The sequence below is a fragment of the Mytilus californianus genome, unplaced genomic scaffold, assembly GCF_021869535.1.
Source record: "Mytilus californianus isolate M0D057914Y unplaced genomic scaffold, xbMytCali1.0.p SCAF_7, whole genome shotgun sequence".
In the NCBI taxonomy this organism is placed as follows: domain Eukaryota; kingdom Metazoa; phylum Mollusca; class Bivalvia; order Mytilida; family Mytilidae; genus Mytilus; species Mytilus californianus.
In genome coordinates, this window is record NW_026262723.1 from 40,223,171 (window position 1) to 40,239,106 (window position 15,936).

The window sequence follows — 15,936 nt, forward strand, 5'->3', positions numbered from 1 at the left end:
AAATGAAACACTTTGGTATACTTTTAAACACAAAATGGTATCTGAACCACCTAGAAAAGATGGAACCCATATAAGTAGAGTAAAATGATTTCTAAAACATAAGAAAGGTTTGTTATCTTTAAGCTATACTAATATTAATCTAGAATATAAAGAAGACATACCTTGTACTGCAGCTCTGTGTCATCAGACGTTAAATTTACACGAGGGGTGATAACACCAGTGGTTGGGTCAATCTTAAAGAAGCTTGGAGCTGAACTGTCTCCTACAATTGCAAAGGTCAGCTGTCCACTGGTTACCTATAAATTATTTCAAAGGACATTCTTTAATCAAAGTTTGATAAATACTGCAAATTCAGAATTTAATGCTTGCATTTATTAATGCAAATCACTGATTACTGGTAAAAATGCGAAAATTGAATTTATGTGATTGCAAAAATTTTGCTGAAAATATGAAAGCCAATTTTTATTATTGCGAAACTGATACGGTTGCATTTTATAATTAATTAAAACATTGCAATAATTTCTGCGTTTTACCATTTTTTTATCAAATATTCCCATCCCTAATTCCTTACAGACCAATTTCGCTACATGAAATGTAATATTTACCCCTATATCAGTATCCTGAGCTGTAACCTGGTACACTAACTGTGTTACTGGTGTATCCTCTCGTAACTGTATGGTACCAGGGAGATTAGAGAATGTTGGCAGAGAATTCTTTACAATGTCTACTGTCAGGGTGGCATTGACAGTGTTAGGTGGACTTCTCTGGTCACTAGCTTCAACAGTCATCTAGATATATGCATAACCAATAATTGTTATAATTCAAGTGACTATGGCAAACTATAGAGGTCTCACAAAAAGTTTTAAAAAACTTCCTTCTTCCAAGCAAAGAAATAAATTCTGTTTTTCTAACAAATAAAAAATAGGATCACTGCTTCATGTAGACTACACAATAAAGAAAAGAAATTTGCAAAACATAATTTCTTTTTTTGAACAAATATAAATAAATGGAGAATGTGTCCATGGGACACAGATGACATACACCCATGCTTGCATATAACATTATAAAGGGACATAACTCAAGAACGGTAAAAGTGACACTAACCAAATTCAAACTTGTTTTGAGTTTTCTGAGCTATTAGGACAATTTTTTTTCGTAAAGTTAGGGTCAGCATCTGGGTTACAAACAGCTTCAGTACATCTTTTTGTATTATACTCATTTATTTATATATTTATGAAAAAATCATGGCCGACTTACCACATACTGAGAAACAGTTGGATTTTTACTTGGTGACTGTCTAAGGTACACATCCCCAGTGCCAGATTGAATGTAGAAATAGTTCTTATCTGCTGGTGGTCCCAGAATGGTGTATCGGATGGTATCCTAAAATGATAAAACATTGAATTGTATCCTTAAATGATAAAGTATCGAATAGTTTCCTTAAATGATAAAGTATCAAATAGTATCCTTAAATGATAAAGTATTAAATAGTATCCTTAAATGATAAAGAATCAAATAGTATCCTTAAACGATAAAGTATCAAATAGTATCCTTAAATGATAAAGTATCAAATAGTATCCTTAAATGATAAAGTATCAAATAGTATCCTTAAACGAAATAGTATCAAATAGTATCCTTAAATGATTAAGTATCAAATAGTATCCTTAAACGATAAAGTATCAAATAGTATCCTTAGATAATAAAGTGTCAAATACTATCCTAAAAAAAGAAAAATTTAATTCTGTAAACTCATATTTGAATCCTGAAGTTATCAAGTCTTTACTATACAAGAGTAATGCAAACCCTTTCAGAAGTTTCCCTATAAAGGGAAAATCTTTCCTGGTTTATTTTTTTTCCCAAAAAGAATATTATACCAATTAGATTAATTTTCAAAATGAATATAGAAATGAACTTCTAAAAATGGTCTTCCGCGAAAATACTAATGTTAAAGTACAATCTTGTCATACCAACATAAACTCTTTAAAAATAATAACCCAACTTTAAAAGCCATTGCTAAATTTTCAATGTTGTTAATTGAAATTTTAAAAATACAAATAATACCTGATCATTATCTGAAGCTCTTATAGAAGCAACAACTTGTCCGAATGGATGGTATTCATTAATCTGAACTCGGTAGTTGTTGTTGTTGTTTGGCGTGAAGATTGGAGAGTTTACATTACGTCTTACGGTGATGTTGACGTTACCAAATACTGCATTGTCTGGCCAGAAAGAATGGTAGGCTTTGACTTGTAACTGCAAACAAAAATGAACTTTCAAATGAACCTGTTTAAAGTGTATGCATTGACTATTCAAATTTCAGAAAAATAAACTTATTTCAACTTTCAATTCATTCCATGTTTAGTTCAGTATAATTTTAGGAAATTGATTGGTGGATTTATGTGAAATAAATCATGAAGGTGTTTCAGCATTTAACATATTCTCTCTTTTGACAGAACAGATTTCTGTAATAGAAGTGTAATGATACATTTACCTTCATAGAATTATAAACCAAATTATAATTATTTTTTCGTCATAAATGTTGTGCTCTCATTTTTGATGAATAAATAGTTTAATTTAAAGTTTAAATTATTACACCAGGGTTTTCGATATCACAAACTAGTCAAAACATTTACTAAATTTTATCATCGGTATAAGGACATCATTTGTAAATATAGCTCAACATGCAGACTTCTTATACGTTCAGGTATTTCACATCCAATTTTTTATGGAAATATTCTTTATAAAGCACAAAAATGTCAGTATTCACCTCTGAAGCTAACAAAACCTTTAAATAGACTTATTAAGAAGGGATATAGTTACGATACTGTTGTCAGGTCATTAAAGATTGCATATTTTGGCGTTAATATTGATTCACTTATAGGGTCTTTGCATCGGCACTAAACACATTTATTTAAAAACCAGTTGTTGGCATGACACAGGTTATGTTCTTCTCATATATGTTATGATGGTATGATACTAAACCCCTAACGGGAAGGATTGTGCCTGATATTCATATGATGAAGACATAATCTTTCAATCAGTTTAATTGAAGTCTGGAGCTGGCATGTCAGTTAACTGCTAGTAGTCTGTTGTTATTTATGTATTATTGTCATTTTGTTTATTTTCTTTGGTTACATCTTCTGACATCAGACTCGGACTTCTCTTGAACTGAATTTTAATGTGCGTATTGTTATGCGTTTACTTTTCTACATTGGCTAGAGGTATAGGGGGAGGGTTGAGATCTCATAAACATGTTTAACCCTGCTGCATTTTTGCGCCTGTCCCAAGTCAGGAGCCTCTAGCCTTTGTCAGTCTTGTATTATTTTTAATTTTAGTTTCTTGTGTACAATTTGGAGTTTAGTATGGCGTTCATTATCACTGAACTAGTATATATATTTGTTTAGGGGCCAGCTGAAGGACGACTCCGGGTGTGGGAATTTCTCGCTGCATTGAAGACCTGTTGGTGACCTTCTGCTGTTGTCTGTTCTATGGTCGGGTTGTTGTCTCTTTGACACATTCCCCATTTCCATTCTCAATTTTAAGAAAATTTTTCCTTGTAGCAGAATAGTGCCATACCAAGAAATTTGTCTCTGTTGTTGTCAAGAGAGATTTCTGAACGACAACATTGCCGTTATTCTGTACATCAAAATATGCTATAGCGAGTCCATCTCCAACAGCCTCATACTGAATAGAGCCCTGAAATAAATAAATAAAACTGTGTTAACAATGCATAATTTAAATTGAAGAAATTCTGAAATTACATTGAGCCATGTCTAATTAAATCAAATGTGAAACTCTAGCTTGATTTCTAACCTTCTCTATACCATTTTGTGTTCACTGAACTAACTAGAATTTATAAACTTATCGTTATTTTAATAAAACTCATTCTTCAATTGTCGTACAGTAAAGTTATTTTTGGGCCAGGTGAGCTAAAAAATGAATGGTACAACAGTAGGTAACTTACAGTAGGTTCATTGTCATTATCCGTAGCCCTAACAGACAAGATCAAACCAGTCCTCGTCTCCTCTATTGTGGCATAGTAATTTGACAGGTTAGGTGGATACACAAACTGTGGCGTGTTATCATCACGGTCAATGGTTATTGCCACTGACGCTTCTCCATAGTTTTCTGGTTTCCCTTGATCACGAGCTCTCACTCTGAACTGTAAATTATAAGTTTACAGTTACAAGTTAAGTTATAAGCACAAGTTGCTGAAATAGAAAGCTGATTTTACTTCTTACAAAAAAAACCTGATAAAAACCCAAACAAAAGGGTCAAATGCACTAAACAATACCAATTAACCATCTAAGAGCATTCTGGGTAATGATTTCAAAAGCATACACCAAAGCTTTGTGATTACTTACTAACATCCTTAACAATGTAAACAATTCAATGGCGTACCATTCTTTTATATTTTTAATCCGTTGACTCTAAAAAATGAGAATTATTTATACAGCTAGTTATTGTTGGGTTGTTGGTAAATTGACATTACCATATGTAATTTTTCCTGGTTAGCAGAAACTTTGTAGTGAAATTTGATTAAAGAAACTTCCAAATATAAAATCTTCAAACATTTGCAGTAAGTGTTTGTATTCTTTATTTAAAAAATAAAACAAATTCAGACTCTAAACACTTTTTCATACTTACATCTTTTTGTGTTGCTATCAACCAAAACAGGAAAATCATGTAGGTAATTTTAAAGCTTGAACACAAAAAAACCTGAACAATGAATATTCCTCTTGATATGGACTTATGGTTAAGATACTGTAAATTCAGAAATTATTGTGAGGTTCTTATTAATGCGAACAATGCGATCGGGTGAGTATAGCAATAATAATAAAATGCTCCGCTGGGCCCAGCTTGATACGACCGCAGAGGTCGAACCCTGAACAGTTGGGGCAAGTATGGACACAACATTCAAGCTTGATACAGAACTGAATTTGGATTGTGATTAAATATTTGACACAGCATAGTTTTCTGACACAGAATGAATGTGGTCTAAGCACTTAAAAATTTTTAATTTACCTATTCAAGCCATATCATTATTATTTGCTTTTATATACAAATCAGAAATAATCAATTTAAAATGGAAAATTTTTGAGAAAAAAAAAGGAAAAAAAAAATCACCCCCCCAAAAGTTTTTGAACCCCCTTATGATTCATCAGCCGCAAACTCAATCCCAGCCTTCCCTTTGTGGTATGGTACCTAGCAGTACAATTTCAGAGAGATCCATACACTTGAACACAAGTTATTGTCTGGAAACTAGAAAAATGCTTGTTTTTTGGCCCCAAATTGATAAACATTTAGGGCAATTACCCCCAAACTCAAACCCAGCTTTCCCTTTGTGATATGGAACCTTGTAGTACAATTTCATAAAGATCAATACACTTACACACAAGTTATTGTCCTGAAACTAGAAAAATGCTTGTTTTTTGCCCCTTTTTGGACCCTAATTCCTAAAATTTTGAGGCAATTACCCCCAAAATCAATCCCAGCCTTCCCTTTGTGGTATGGTACCTTGCAGTAAAATTTCAGAGAGATCCATACACTTGAACACAAGTTATTGTCTGGAAAATAGAAAAATGCTTATTTTTTGCCCCTTTTTGGCCCCTCATTCCTAAACTTTTTGGGCAATTACCCCCAAACTCAATTCAAGCTTTCCATTTGTGATATGGAACCTTGTAGTACAATTTCAGAAAGATCCATAGACATTACACACAAGTTATTGTCATACAACTAGAAAAATGCTTGTTTTTTTCCCCTTTTTGGCCCCTAATTCCTACAATTATGAGGCAATTACCTCCAAAATCAATCCAAGCTTTCCCTTTGTGATATGGAACCTTGCAGTACAATTTCAGAGAGATCCATACACTTGAACACAAGTTATTGTCTGGAAACTAGAAAAATGCTTATTTTTGGCCCCTTATTCCTTAACATTTTGGGCAATTACCCCCAAACTCAATTCAAGCTTTCCCTTTGTGATATGGAACCTTGTAGTACAATTTAAGAAAGATCCATAGACTTACACACAAGTTATTGTCATGAAACTAGAAAAATTCTTGTTTTTGGCCCCTAATTCCTAAAATTTTGAGGCAATTACCCCCAAAATCAATCCAAGCTTTCCCTTTGTGATATGGAACCTTGTGGTACAATGTCAGAGAGATCCATACACTAACACACAAGTTATGTCTGGAAGTTACAAAAATGCTTATTTTTGGCCCCTTTTTGGCCCTTAATTCCTTAACTGTTGGTACCATAACCCCCAAAATCAATCCCAACCTTACTTTTGTTGTATTGAACCTTATGGTAAAATTTCATAGAGATCCATTCACTTAAACTAAAGTTAGAGAGCGAAAACCAATGTGTCTTTGGACGACGACGCCAATGTCATACCAATATACGACCGCAAAAAGGTCGTATAAAAACTTGCATTTTGATATCTAATAAAATTGAGAATGGAAATGGGGAGTGTGTCAAAGAGACAACAACCCAACCACAGAGCAGACAACAGCTGAAGGCCACCAATGGGTACATATATCTGTATCCAGATTTTCTTGAAATCGCATTAATCAATCTCGCATTATTGTTTATTTTCTCAAAAATCACAATAATATATGCACGCAATAATTTCTGAATTTACAGTAATCAAATACTAACTGTTACCATTTTCCACACTAATGAAGAAAACTTACGCTGAAAGTCCCTGTGGGTGCAGACTTCTTCAGATTGTCAGACACAAAGATGATACCATTTTCTGCATTTATAAAGAAATACTTTTTGGCTGCTACACCATTTGTATCCTCAATAATACTGTACTTCACTACATCCTTAAAAGAAATGAAGAAAACATTATTCATTTTGTAAATTTTCAACAAGTTCAGCGGAAAGATAAAAGTCATAATTAATTTTACTTTTAAATTACTTATAATTATGTTACACTTTGTAAAGAATTTTCTTTTAGTATTCTAAATAAAATTGCAATTTGGTAAGTATTATTAACAAAGTATAGAGGTCAAATTAACACACACATAAAAACCCCACAAAAACTGTAAATTTTAAAATTATAGCATGTTTTTATATTTACTGCAAATCCTTCGTAACCATAAAATAAAATAAGTTAATGCCATTTACAAAAAAGTTGCTGCAGAACATAAATGTAAATGAATGCAATCTGGATTTTTTTTATCGATGATATCAATTCTTTCAAGAACAAATGAAATAAACTCATCATAGATCCCAGGATTGAAATTTTGTATTTGCGCCAGACGTGCGTTTCGTCTACAAAAGACTCATCAGTGACTCTTGAATCAAAAAAAAGATAAAAAGGCCAAATAAAGTACGAAGTTGAAGAGCATTGAGGACCAAAAATTCCTAAAAGTTTTGCCAAATACAGCTAAGGTAATCTAAAGGTTGGGAAGCAAAAAACTTTACATTTAAGTATAAATGTTAAGTTGATGGATAAAAACAATATTCGTACATTGAAGGAAAATATGAAAGTTATTTGCACTTGCTACAAAACAAGAGAAAAGTTCATACAAATGAATTTAATATTTTCCTACATTGTACAAATATTTTGTATGAAATATTCCAAAATCATAAGACTTCAACAGAATTGCCACTGACTCCGACCATCAACTGAGGGAATTGACACCAGACGTCATCCAAATAAACTCATCATAGATACCAGGATTGAAATTTTATATTTGTGCCAGACGAGCGTTTCGTCTACAAAAGACTCATCAGTGACCAAAGTGGCCTTACATATCATACTGCATTAGAATGTCCTGTCCTAAGTTTTCTTGAATTAGTTTTAATAAATTTCTGAACAAACAGTACTTGAGAACTTTTATTTAACAGTCATTAAATCTAACTCACCCCATCAGCATCTGTTGCATTGACAGTTATAACAGCTCCACCTATTGGATAATTCTCCTTGATTGAAATAGAATAAGATGATGCTAAAAACTCTGGGTTTCTTGGATTACGGTTCACCTTGACATTGTAACTCTGTTCTGCTCGAACATCAGGGAGAGCAGAATCATAGACCTGGACACGGAGCTAAAATACAAGATATCAAATTCATTAGATTTATACAATGTGAGTTTAAGTCAACAAGGTTCCAACATATATAGGAGATCTTATATTTCAACTTTTGAAATTGTTTGTAAGAAGTTCACTTTTTAACGCCATGCAAGATAGTTCAACCTACGCTAAATTGTACAATTGTAAAAGTCGAACCATACAGAAGGATTTGTTCAGCTGCAATTAAAACCTAAAACAACATCAATATCTGGCACCAAAAGGGAAATTTTTACATGGCAAAGCTTTATTTTAAATACTGTAAACCAACTAATTTTGGCGAGCGATTTATTTTCGCTAATTTCGCAGGCATAATTTTTTCGTGAAAATAAATATCCGCGAATATGCCTTTTATATATGTTTTATAATATGAATGATGAAATTCATTTGCTATCGCGAAAATAAGCAGTAGTGAACCTGTACATTACCCTTAAATCGCGAAATAAAGTAGCCACGAAGATAAGTTGGTTTACAGTATTTGGTTTCCCAAAATAATTCCCTACAAAAGTTACAGGTAATTCAATTCTAAAATTGAACATCTGGATATCTTCTGCTTACAAAAAAAAAATCTGTCACTCTACTCAATATAGACTTGTGTAAGAATCTTATAGTCTTCCATTGGAGTGAATATGCACAATATCTTACTTTATAATCTTATGTGTGAGTGGAGCTATTGTAAATAAAAGTAATATTATACTTACTGTATAGTCAAGTAAAGCGAGTGGATCTGCTGTTAATGCAGCCTTCAGTGACACGTCACCTGTTGCTGGGTTCACAACAAAGAAATTCTGTGCTGGGTACACTCCAATTAATTCATAAACAAGCTCTTTCTGCAAATATAAAAAAAATTATATCAATAAAATTTGTACAAATAAGAATGTCCTTTCAATTTTTTTTTAGGAAAAAGGGGGGTTGAACTAAATGACTGTTTTTTGCTTAACATCCAGTGGCTAATATTTCTACAATATTCAAAACAAACAAATTTAAATAATATAAGTTTAAATATGAAGGTTCTGCAAAATTAAGTCCACCAGAAATTTTCAATGACACTGAAAAATTGGGGGATATCTGGCATACTTTTAACTTCATATCGACTAACAAAGATTTGATTTTACTCTGCATAAATCAAGTTTCTACAAAACAGGTAAAAAAAAATTGAGAATGTGTCCATGGGACACAGATGATTCCACCGCTTGCATATATCATTATAAAGGGACATTTCTAGAGAACTGTAAAAGTGACGCCACCCAAATTCGATCTTGATCTGTGTTTTATGGTAATAAGCATTGTGTACAAGTTTCTTTACATTTGGTTGAGGCAAACTAAAGTTAGAGAACGGAAACCAAAGTTGGGACTTACGTACTGACAAACAAGGGTAACACTTACTGCTCCCTTCTCCCAGCGGCGAGGACATAAAACTAGAGGCTCTAAAGAGCCTGTGTCACTCACCTTGGTCTATGTGCATATTAAACAAAGGACACAGATGGATTCATGACAAAATTGTGTTTTGGTGATGGTGATGTGTTTGTAGATCTTACTTTACTGAACATTCTTGCTGCTTACAATTATCTCTATCTATAATGAACTTGGCCCAGTAGTTACAGTGGAAAATATTTTGTAAAAATTTACAAAAATTTACAAAATTTATGAAAATTGTAAAAAATTGACTATAAAGGGCAATAACTCCTTAAGGGGTCAATTGACAATTTTTGTCATGTTGACTTATTTGTAGATCTTACTTTGCTGTACATTATTGCTGTTTACAGTTTATCTCTATCTATAATAATATTCAAGATAATAACCAAAAGCTGCAAAATTTTCTTAAAATTACCAATTCAGGGGCAGCAACCCAACAACGTGTTGCCTGATTGGTCTGAAAATTTCAGGGCAGATCTTGACCTAATGAACAATTTTATACTCGTCAGATTTGCTCTAAATGCTTTGGTTTCAGAGATATGAGCCAAAAACTACATTTTACCCTATGTACTATTTTTTAGCCATGTTGGCCATCTTGGTTCACGGGCGGGGTCATCGGACACATTTTTTAAACTACATACCCTAATGATGATTGTGGACAAGTTTGGTTAAATTTGTCTTAGTAGTTTCAGAGGAGAAGATTTTTGTAAAAGATTACAAAAATTTACGAAAAATGGTTAAAAATTTACTATAAAGGGCAATAACTCCTTAAAGGGTCAACCGACCATTTTGGTCATGTTGACTTATTTGTAGATCTTACTTTGCTGAACATTATTGCTGTTTACAGTTTATCTCTATCTATAATAATATTCAAGATAATAACCAAAAACGGCAAAATTTCCTTAAAATTACCAATTCAGGGGCAGCAACCCAACAACGGGTTGTCTGATTCATCTGAAAATTTCAGGGCAGATAGATCTTGACCTGATAAACAAATTTACCCCATGTCAGATTTGCTCTAAATGCTTTGGTTTCAGAGATATAAGCCAAAATCTACATTTTACCCCTATGTTCTATTTTTAGCCATGGCGGCCATCTTGGTTGGTTGGCCGGGTCACCGGACACAAATTATAAACTATATACCCCAATAATGATTGTGGCCAAGTTTGGTAAAATTTGGTCAAATTTGGCCCAGTAGTTTCAGAGGAGAAGATTTTTGTAAAAGTTAACGACGACGACGGATGATGGACGCCAAGTGATGAGAAATGCTCACTTGGCCCTTTGGGCCAGGTGAGCTAAAAAAGAGATATTAAATAAGACAGCAACCCAATAACACAAACACTTTTCCTCATTCCATGAATATTGGTATCTATGAAAAATAAATGAATCCCCAGTAATACCTTCAGATCTGGGTCTGTAGCATTCACTCTGTAGAAATTAACATTCATTTGTTGGTCAAATCTGATTTCTGTGTTAAATGTTGAATCTGTAAACCTTGGTGGTATGTCTGCCACCTCACGGATGATCTGTATCTGGACAGTGGCATTAGCTGCTTGGCCACGACCATCCACAGCTTGAACAATCAACTAATCAAGGAAGATAATATAAATAAATCAATATAGAGATGATGGTCTGATGGGATGTCCTCCATTTCTGAATTCTTTTTAGGCTATTTTTCTCTATTCATTATTCATTTTGCCCATTATTCTCTTTTTTTTAGCACCAAACTATTTTCTATTCTTTACTTTTTTGGGGTCTATTTTTCTCTTTTCTTTATTTTTTTGGTCATTTATTCTGTATTTTTTGCCATTATTCTCTAATTCTGTAAACCTCATCAGGACCATCTTATATGGCTTTTTCAATGTCATAACCACATCAACTCGAGACACTAACATAATCCCAAGAGCTCTGGTCAAGGGATTATATTGGTTGAGGGTTGATATGGTGTATGATATTGAAAAAGCCATACTATATTATAAATTTTTTACATATACCAAAAAAAACAACATGTGACATCACATAGTACAGATTAGGGGTTAGATAAAGTCTTTCCAACCGTGACTGAAATCGATATCATCATTGATGGCTGATACAGAACAGTTAATTGACCCATTAATTGTATTACACTGAAAATTTACATGCATTTACTACTTAGTATATAATAAATATCTATAACATGATATTATAAAACCACTTTTCCTGCCCTTTATAAGGGAGCTGCCATTTGATTTTTTTTTTTTTGGGGGGGGCTAGGATAAACATTTTGTCCTGCATTTTTTTTTAGTTGTAATCTCTGTCCTGTCTTTTTATTTTTCACTCTATTTGGTCCTGCCTTTTTTTTTTTTAGTTCATCCTGACTTTTTTAAAATAAATTGTCATCCTGCCTTTTTTTTTGCAAAGTGTCTCATCCTGCCTTTTTTTTTAACTCAAAACTCCTGTCCTGCCTATTTTTTTCAAATTTCATCCTACCCCCCCATGAAAATCAAATGGTAGCTCCCTAATCCAAAACTATTGGAGTCTGAAAACAAGTAACATTCTCCAGACTTCATAAGACATGAGTCTGACAAATATCAGTTATAATATATTTGAATTTGCCTTTTATATTCCAATTATTCTAAGATTTTAAAATTTAAGGAAAAACTGCAAAACACCTCATTTTCTAAGATTTTTCTATCAATATTTAAACAGAAAGAACAGCCATAATAAAATAGGTATTATAAACTATCTAATTTATTTATTTATCTGACTTTGGCTTTTTACATTGTAAGTACCAAAAGGTGTGTTACCAGAAAGTAAGTGGTCATTTGATTTTGATACTTTTTATTGACCATTGACCATTGTAGCCAGAGGTCAGTGTTGATTTGGAGTGATACATACAAAATAAGTGTTTAAAGGGGTGTAGTTACAGTGAGTGTTGATACTTACATTATACGTATTGTCAGGTGTGGAGTCAGAGGTCAGCGGTTGTTTGTTAATGATCGCTCCTGTACTGGGATCTATGAAAAATATGTCCATACCATTGCTGGAAGCCTGTACTATCTCATAGGTCAATGTATCCTATATAAAGAAAAAGAATGACATGCAAATATTTCTTAATTTCATTAAGAATTGAATTCTTCTTTTTGTAACTTCATTGGGGTGTAAAAGCGTTGACCGAAGTACATTTTGTATGAAGCACGAAAGCCCTTCATTCTAAAAATGTGCGCACGTTCAACGCTTTTACAACCCTATGAAGTTACAAAAAGAAGCATTCAATACTTATAATTACATTTTTTGACTAGGATCATGAAAACACGATTTTTATCAAGTTTTTATTTAATTTACCTGTGCACTTTATTGTGGGACCTCGTGTCCTCATGAATGATAAATTTCATTGTGTAATGAAGTTGATTAAGGAATAACGCGAGATAGCAGTTAGCCAATCAGAATAACGTATTATAATGAAACATACATCTAATGTAATTATTTGGAAATGAAGCAATATCAGGAAGACAAAATTCAGACAACATTCAGACAACAAATTAATGTAAAAATTTGTCATCTGCTTTAAAATTAAATCCATGTTAATATGATGCTTTCTTTTGCAAATCTATTAAAACATTCTGTTGAATATTTAAGAGCTATCTCTTTTAATTATGTATCCCTTCAATGGTGATGATATTCATGGATAATTTAGGATGCTTAAAAAACAATTATTCAAATATCTGCTATTATTTAGATCTGGAGAGTGCAAAATTATCCCCAAAATATTTTAAAATTGTTTGATATATATAAAAAAACAAAACTTAAAAAAACTAAAAAATAATAAATCTGCATAGAAACCTGGGAGCCTGTTTTATAAAACAGAACCAAAATTTGTACGAAGTATATAAAGAATATAAAATTACTAATTAGAAAACCAAAGATTCATATCTTTAAAAACAACAATATTTAAAAATGCCATAGTTCAGCCAAAAATGTGTCTACAGTACTTCATTGTTCCAAAGAAAAATTTAATCTGTGTCTTGACTCTTGAAATCCTTTTTTGTATGGTATCTACTGGATAAGTAGACAAGATGGCTTAAGAGGGGCAGAATGGGGGGGGGGGGTCCTTCAATTCTGTATTCTTTAATTTTTAAAGCCTTTTTCTCTATTCTTTATAAATTTTCACCATTATTTTCTATTCTTTATATTTTAGCAACCCATTATTTGTAGTATTTGCCTATTATCCTCCATTCTGTAAACCCCATCCAGAAGCCCACTTATCAGAACAAATACTGTACCTTATCTTGATCTACGGCATCAATATCAACAATTTCTGAGCCAACAGTTGTATTCTCTAGTATCTGTTTGAAGTAGTTAGATGTTGGCTGGAATTGAGGACCATTAGGATTCCTATTGATAGTTATAGTAACATTAGCTGTAGCTCTAAGACTGGGGATCTGTGAGTCATATGCAACCACTTTCAGCTGTAAAAAAAGTGTTTTTTCAGACCTCATGATTACTATTTATCTACAATAATTGTACTCTATTAAAAATTCCATACATTCATACTTTAATTATCAAAAACTTTATAAAAAAGATTAAAATTTACTTAACCTGTACATTTATACATTCCTTAGTAATTCATAAATGTATTGATTGTCTTCTGCATTTGTTTTCCATGTAATTTAACTAACATGTAGGATCCCATATTGAGGAATTTATCCATTGTCTTTCTGTACTTGTTTTACATGTAAAACGTTACTCAACTTACATGTAGGATCCAAGTTGAGGAATTTATCCATTGTCTATGTGTATTTGATTTACATGTAGGTTGACTAAATATGTAGGATCTAAGATTGAGGAATTTATCCATTGTCAATGTTTTTGTTTTACATGTAGGTTGACTAAATATGTAGGATCTAAGATTGAGGAATTTATCCATTGTCTTTCTGTATTTGTTTTACATGTAACTTGACTAAATGTGTAAAATCCAAGATTGAGGAATTTATCCATTGTCTTTCTGTATTTGTTTAACATGTAACTTGACTAAATATGTAGGATTCAAGATTGAGGAATTTATCCATTGTCTTTCTGTATTTGTTAAACATGTTACTTGACTAAATGTGTAGGATCCAACATAAAGGAATTTATTCATTGTCTTTCTGTACTGTGGGTTCACTTTTTTTCGTGGGTACCAATTTTCGTGGAAGGAGAATATTTGTATTTTCGTGGATATTTGATTTTGTGGTATGGTAAAAGTTAGCATTTTAGCCTAAAGAAAATTTGTACTTTATTGAACATTTAAAGTTGTGGTCCACTTATACCAAAGAAAATTGGTATACCACGAATAATAATGAATTCAAAGTATTTGTTTTACAAGTAACTTAATAAATGTGTAAGATCCAAGATTGAGGAATTCATCCATTGTCAATCAGTATTTGTTTTACATGTAACTTGACTTACAGTGTAGGTTCCTAGATTGAGGGCATCAGTTCTCACATCTCTTTTTACTGTAACTGTACCATTAGTTGATTCTACAGCAAAGTAATCTGGAGCAGGATAATCACCAATGACTTCATAAACCATTGAGCCCTGAAAGTATTAATGTTAAAATTTCACCAATGGCTTCATAAACCATTGAGCCCTGAAAGTATTAATGTTGAAATTTCACCAATGGCTTCATTGACCATTGAGCCCTGAAAGTATTAATGTTAAAATTTCACCAATGGCTTCATAAACCATTGAGCCCTGAAAGTATTAATGTTAAAATTTCACCAATGGCTTCATTGACCATTGAGCCCTGAAAGTATTAATGTTAAAATTTCACCAATGGCTTCATAAACCATTGAGCCCTGAAAGTTATATAAAATTTTTTACAACAGTGATGTTATAATTTAATAACATGCTTCCTATTACTTTTGAAAAAATCGTCAAATTTTTTCAAAGTTTTGAAAAAAATATGAATCTTTATCAATTTTGTTTAGAGTGTAACTAATGTATAGATAAGCTTATATATGTATGAGCTATTAAGAAAAAAAAAAAAAATTTCAACACAAAATAATGTAATATCTTAAGATCTTCCTCATATGTTAACAAGAGCATAGTTGTGCCGATGTGAATGTATACATATGTTAAGATCACCCAATACTATCAAACTATACCTTGAGATCATCCAATACTATCAAACTATACCATGAGATCATCCAATACTATCAAACTATACCTAGAGATCACCCAATACTATCAACTATACCTAGAGATCATCCAATACTATCAACTATACCTTGAGATCACCCAATACTATCAAACTATACCTTGAGATCACTCAAAGCTATCAAACTATACCTAGAGATCATCCAATACTATCAAACTATACCTAAAGATTACACAATATTATCAAACTATGCTTTGAAATCAACCAATACTATCAAACTATACCATGAGATCATCCAATACTATCAAACTATACCTAGAGAT

At 32.3% G+C, this 15,936-nt stretch overlaps 1 protein-coding gene across 1 annotated transcript in view; it reads right to left on the reverse strand.

Annotated features, from left to right (window-relative positions):
• The window catches only part of LOC127708407 (uncharacterized), a 199,676-nt gene that overhangs the window by 40,390 nt on the left and 143,350 nt on the right, over nt 1–15,936 (reverse strand). Inside the window, exons 123-135 of the mRNA XM_052213279.1 lie at nt 14,923–15,051; nt 13,758–13,943; nt 12,421–12,552; nt 10,896–11,081; nt 8,781–8,909; nt 7,876–8,058; nt 6,693–6,827; nt 3,965–4,162; nt 3,577–3,696; nt 2,062–2,253; nt 1,258–1,383; nt 606–788; nt 162–296 (exon numbers count right to left, since the gene is read on the reverse strand). Of these exons, the coding sequence (XP_052069239.1) occupies nt 162–296; nt 606–788; nt 1,258–1,383; nt 2,062–2,253; nt 3,577–3,696; nt 3,965–4,162; nt 6,693–6,827; nt 7,876–8,058; nt 8,781–8,909; nt 10,896–11,081; nt 12,421–12,552; nt 13,758–13,943; nt 14,923–15,051 (2,034 nt within the window). The remainder of the gene's footprint in view (nt 1–161; nt 297–605; nt 789–1,257; nt 1,384–2,061; nt 2,254–3,576; nt 3,697–3,964; nt 4,163–6,692; nt 6,828–7,875; nt 8,059–8,780; nt 8,910–10,895; nt 11,082–12,420; nt 12,553–13,757; nt 13,944–14,922; nt 15,052–15,936) is intronic.